Source organism: Myotis lucifugus, unplaced genomic scaffold (genome assembly GCF_000147115.1).
Source record: "Myotis lucifugus unplaced genomic scaffold, Myoluc2.0 scaffold_6202, whole genome shotgun sequence".
In the NCBI taxonomy this organism is placed as follows: Eukaryota; Metazoa; Chordata; class Mammalia; order Chiroptera; family Vespertilionidae; genus Myotis; species Myotis lucifugus.
The window spans coordinates 1,899-7,780 of record NW_005877250.1 but is presented as its reverse complement, the minus strand read 5'-3'; the positions used below and the strand labels follow the sequence as shown (position 1 = coordinate 7,780).

The 5,882-nt window shown below is 38.4% G+C and overlaps 1 protein-coding gene across 1 annotated transcript; it reads right to left on the bottom strand.

The window, feature by feature from the left end:
- Positions 1 to 1,871: 1,871 nt before the first annotated feature.
- Positions 1,872 to 5,387, bottom strand: LOC102433575 (uncharacterized protein CCDC198-like). The gene is made up of 2 exons (XM_006109126.3): positions 5,123 to 5,387; positions 1,872 to 1,992 (listed from the first exon to the last, which is right to left on the bottom strand). Exons 1-2 carry the CDS (start codon positions 5,343 to 5,345, stop codon positions 1,901 to 1,903), a joined length of 315 nt encoding a protein of 104 aa, XP_006109188.1. The 5' UTR covers positions 5,346 to 5,387; the 3' UTR covers positions 1,872 to 1,900.
- Positions 5,388 to 5,882: the final 495 nt, after the last annotated feature.

Sequence of the window (5,882 nt, the reverse complement as noted above, 5' to 3'; positions counted from 1 at the left end):
GTGAAAGATAATTATAGTTTACATCTTTCAGATACCTGCCAAGTTCCCAGTGATTTCCCTCTTCTCAGGGAGCTGCCTTCAGAATCTACATTTCCACTGCCTGGCACACCCCCTGGTCATAGCTCTTTGGACCAAACCTGGAATCATGAGCAGAGCTGAGCCAATAAGAATTTTTTCTCTCTCAGGAATTTGAGATTGGAGCCAAGAGGGCCAGGCCACACTGTTTGACTGGAACTGTAAGATGCAAATTAATGGTCACATATCACCGATGGTCTTGAGGAGCTGAGAAAGTTGATTTGCAGGGAGGGAATAAAGCAAATGCAGAGAGAATAGCACAGGGGAGACACATAGGAAGTTCTGCCTTTCAGGTTCCAAGGCACAGTTCTTCCCTGAAGTGCAGGTGCCTCCCAACTCTGGGGTTCAATAAAACACTCCTCTATCCTTACTATTCATCACATTTGTTATGTTGGTTAGACAACTGGACTTCTAATCTAGTGATGCTACAGGTCTCCAGTAGGGAGTGCACTTTGATTTTTTTTCCCCATGAGGGACAATGGGTCTCTTTCTTATTCATTGATCTGTTCATTCATTCACAAAATATTGTGGGGTATGTATTAAGTGTTAGTGACTGAAGATATAAGACTGAATAACACATGGTCTTTGCGCTCAAATAATTCATTTGTCTTGATTTTTCTTTTTAAGGTGGTTTGGTTAGGATGTGGGGATGCAGTCTTTGAAATACCAGAATCCTCTTTTTGAGCTTGATGGATCAATGTACTCTTTTAGCGTATTCAGGATTGCTAGGTATGAAAAGTACTTTGTGAACTACAGACTGCTACACACTTACTTTTCACTGGTTACTTTTCATTAAACAATATTTTAAGGCTTTTAATCGTTTGGGAAAAGATGCTTTTTTGTGTGACCAAAAGATATAATCACATCAAATAATGATTGTGAGCTTTTGGAGAAAACAGGTAAATAAAAACCAACTGAAACAGAAATAATGCCTAACAAATGAGCTCAAATACACCTGGGATTGGTCTAGTCATCTGGGTGAATTGTGTAGCAGTTGGGATTTGGCTTTGATTCTTTTCAAATATCAGCGATAGATCCTGCTCACTGAGACACCCCCCCTTCCCCCCTCACCCCCACCCCAGCCCTGCTTTCAGCTGGTGCTTATTTTCAAAGACCCACTCATATCTCTTTTCCCTTCTACAATGAGAGTTCTGAGACTTTACAGTTCTCTAGAGAAAATTCATTAAATATTTATTAAGGTGAGTGCATTTAAAATTTGCTTTGCTGCCTTGAAATCCAATGTTCTCAATTTCAACAACCAGTTGACACTTAAAACAATAGAAGGGTAGGGACAGAAGGGCTGCAGAGATCATCTCTGCCCAGTTAAGAAAAAGGGCTTTGGAGACCTGATTGATATGTGGTCTCTGTTGTCCTTGTTAACTCTCTGAACTACATGTATACAGCAAAGATAATACTTCCTTTCTCATAGAGGGGTATGAGGATTAAATGGATGACATAGATCAAGTTGTCTGGGGTGTCTCTGACTTGTAGTAGGTGAAAATTAAATAGTACTAGCTATTGTTATTGTTATCATTGTCTATTACAAGTGATTTCCCCATAGTCACTCAACTAATCAATGCAGGTTTCAGGTCCTTTGAGCCTCATCATGGCTATGTCTTTGGTACTATACTTTCTCCTTTTGGTAGTGGCTTTAAAAAGTGAAATCATTACAAAAGGAAACCGAAAGAAAGATGGTCTTTGCATCGATAACATTCTCTTTAACATTACTGTCATTCTCGTTTGCTTGGTCCTTTTTAATATCCCTCTTTTATGATTATAGTTAAAAAGGGATGTGACCATTAAATTCCTATGAAGCTTTTTAAATTTATCTTACTTGAAGTCTTCGGGGTGGATGCCTTTTAATAATACTTGTTTCTCCCTGTTCCAGTGGGATGTCAAAATACATGGCCCTGGGCACTTGAAGGATTGGAGGAGAAGCAAGAAAAAACACATTAGAAACAATTTACTATTAAATAAGTTTAACAATTAGTTTTTAGACTTTGTTAACCAATTTTGTACCTTCTTTTTTTTTTAAATATACGTCTAACCTATGGGTTGAATGTGGAGATGAAACATATAAAGCAGGAACCCTACATGAGAGCAAATGCAAAATATTAGCTTAGACGCAGAATTTAATTTCTGTTTTTCTCATTTCCCCCTCAAACGTATTGATGACAACCCAGCCAGTATGGCTCAGCAGTTGAGTGGCCACCCAGGAACCAAGAGGTTGACAGTTCAATTCTGGATCAGAACACATGCTCGAGGTTGCAGGCTCAATCCCCAGTGGGAGGCGGGGGGGAGGGCACGCAGGAGGCAGTCTATTGATATTTCTCTCTCATCAATGTTTCTTACTCTCTATCCCTCTCCCTTTGTCTCTCTCTAAAAAATCAATAAAAACATATTTTTAAAGAAATGTATTGATGACAAATGTTATTCAAACACAGGATTTGGCATGAAAAATAGAAATGTATGGATTTATTTTAATTTTATTAAATCACCCCCAAATAATATAGGAAATCAGGATAAAATATAGCTTTAAGAAATAAAAATAAATTCTCTTTTTAGATGAACTAGATAGATAGATAGATAGATAGATAGATAGATAGATAGATATTAGGTAGAGAGGTAATAAAGAAATGGAGCAAATGCCCTAACCGATTTGGCTCAGTGGATAGAGCGTCGGCCTTCGGACTGAAAGGTCCCAGGTTCGATTCTGGTCAAGGGCATGTACCTTGGTTGCGGGTACATCCCCAGTAGGAGGTGTGCAGGAGGCAGCTGATCAATGTTTCTCTCTCATTTATGTTTCTAACTCTATCCCTCTCCATTCCTCTCTGTAACAAATCAATAAAATATATTTTTTAAAAAAGAAATGGAGCAAAAAATAAGAAATAATAAAAAAGAAATTGAGCATAAGTGTTTAATAGGAGTATGCAACGCTAAGCATTGTATGTTCCTAATTAAATAGTCCCCCTAACTAAGGAAAGACATTCTCACAGTCCCTACTGTAATATAGCATGTCAATATTCTTTCTTGATAAGACAACCTTGTTAGGAAACAGAGGCTCAAGAGCTCCATTGTGAATTGGATTTTTTTAGCTTGATTTTCCTGAGCCCTTGGGACTGCTACCATGACCAACACTGCATGAATGAAGTACTTGTCCTTTCCTCGTAACAGGCTGGAAGCATTCTGATTTCTAGATTCTTGTGTAGACTGTTCTACAGCTCCATGTTGCATTTTAAATGGAAAAATTCCTGGATAATTATGTATTTCTATCCTTAAGACACTTCAATGACCACCTTAAGCACTTTGCTCTGTCCTTATTTTCTTTTAAGAGATGCCAGCATAGTGAGCAAGACAGAAACAATAGCAATGGCAACCAAACACATGTGGGATTTAAAAATCTAAATATTTTCAGTAAAATTTTCTTCAGTAGCCTGACTCTTCTGTAATTATATACTATGATTTGAGTGATATCACCTCATTATTTAATTTGATTCTCCTGAATGGCATAGGCAGTGTCAGGTAGCTATTTTTATCCCTGATTTATAGTTGAAGAAAACAGAGAAAGTAAATTGCTCAAGTCATACTATTTGGTATTTGGTGGAGCTGCGGTTAGAATATGGGCCCCTGGAAAATAGTGGTCAAAATGCTCACTATCTCCTAGTTATTTATTTTTAATGTGATTTTGCCATTTCAAAAATAAGAACATTTCCCAGTTGTGACTCTAATCCACTAGAATCAGCTTTTACCATTCAGATACCAAAATCTTAAAACTGGATAAAGGGTTTAGATTGTTTTTAAAAAGAGACTTATTCAATAAAATTAAGAGGAAAATTTCCATTCATGACCTTAGGAAGTTGAAGAACATAAAAACCTAGGTCATGGGGAACGGGTCAAAGGTTGTCAGTTACAGAAAGTAGCCCTGAAAGTCATTCTAGGTAAGATTTCCTAGGTACCAACATAGATAGAAGGCTTTCTGGCCAAGTTGACCAACAATGGGAGCTTGATAATGTGTTATTGATCTAGAATGTGAAGAAAAAAGAAAATTACATACAAATACATGTGCTTGTATGTTTACATTATTCATGTACACATTTCTTCCCAAGTTAGAAATCTAGTAAAATATCCCAGAATAATTTATAGCCACTTCAGGCTTAGAGCTTCCTATTTTAATGGGAAAAAAATATTCTTAGTCCTGCAGATGACCATGAGAATATGGAGTTGGGGACAGGGTGACTCATCCACTCATCTGTACTGCAATAAATCAATTTTGTTTGGGGCGGTTTCCAAATTCACATTACAGTGAACTCCTACCGTGCTGCTTTCAAAATAACAAAGTCTGAGGCATTAAACACTACTGGGGAGGATGATTTAAATTTAGAATCTGATGGAAACACATGATGGTCACAAGGTAGCACACCTTTATCTAAATAATTATAATTGTCTGGCAAAGCTAGGCATAAACATTGAAAGCACTATAAACTAAACGGAAACAAAAGGATTTTTCCTTCTCATATGGAACTGGAGAGCATTATGCTAAGCGAAATAAGCCAGTTGGAGAAAGATAAATATCACATGATCTCACTCATATGTGGGATATAACGATCAACATAATTTGATGAACAAGAATAGATCGATCTAGAGACAAAAAGGGGGGGTTAGAGAGCAACTAAAGGACTTGTATGCATGCATATTAGCATAACCAATGGACACAGACACCGGGGCGGTGGGGGCTTGCCGGGGTGGGAATGGCTTGGCGGGGGAGGGGTCAATTGGAAAAAAGAAGACATATGTAAAACATTAGACAATAAAAAAAGATATTAATTATACTTAAAAAGAGAGAAAAGCCCTTTATGCAGTTTACACACCCATTCTAATGTATCCAGAATACTTAACAATTGACAAACATTCAATCTCCCATCAAAAGATGTTCCATAAGGTTTCAGTAATTGAGAAACTTTCTGAGATTATGGGGTTAGACAGGTAAACCTACCAATAGCTCTGCTTGGCACAAATACACAAATCTCACGCTGGGCTTCATGCTTACCTGCAGAATATCTTCCATAGCAGGTCTCTCGTAGAGGGGGCAACTGCCCTTCCCAAGCTTTATTCCGGTCCTGCCTTCTGGCCAGTGAATATGTACTCTTTTCTTCCAGGTTCTGAGTGAATGCAAACTCCGCAGGACCAGCCGAGGGTGTCTCTTCCTCTTTGTTTTGCAAAGGTGCCACTTTGATCACTCTAGGGTGAGCCTTAGAGTGGCTCAGGCCCATTTTACCTTAAAGACAGTCAAAGGAAAACCATGAGGGAAGTGGCGAGGGGCCTTTAAGGTAGGTCGTTTTAATCAAGGTATTTCAGACGTTCAGCCCTGCTTTCCAAAGCAGATGTTTCCTTCCTGACATCGTTGTCGGTCTACTTCACCACACACTAACCCTTCTGGCCACTTCCTGGGAGGTTGGTTTCCACGGAGACTTCCCTCCAACTCCCACTTTGTCATTTCAGACCCAAAGAATTCAGTTAAACATTGACTTGGTTATGCTACTTTATGAAAGGCTCAGTGGTAGCAATAGAAACCGCTATTGATCATTAAACAAATCTCTAACCCCAGGAAGGCCATTAACAGAGATGGAGAGCAGAGGGTTAGAGAAGTCTTAAACTTGACCCTTTCATTGCATGTACCTTTAAACCCCACCTGTAAGAACTACCAACTAAGTAAGAATAGCTAAATCACTTTTGGACAGGAGGGATGCATGCTAATAATCTAGGCCTTAGTCAATCTTTAATTTTAACTGAAGAATTTATCTTCCAAA

Excerpts from the sequence above, each read along its gene's own strand:
- LOC102433575 (XM_006109126.3), bottom strand. The coding sequence starts at position 5,345 with ATGGGCCTGAGCCACTCTAAGGCTCACCCTAGAGTGATCAAAGTGGCA. Across the intron at positions 1,993-5,122 it reads CTATGGAAGATATTCTGCAG|TGCCCAGGGCCATGTATTTT; the intron begins GTAAGCATGAAG and ends CAATCCTTCAAG.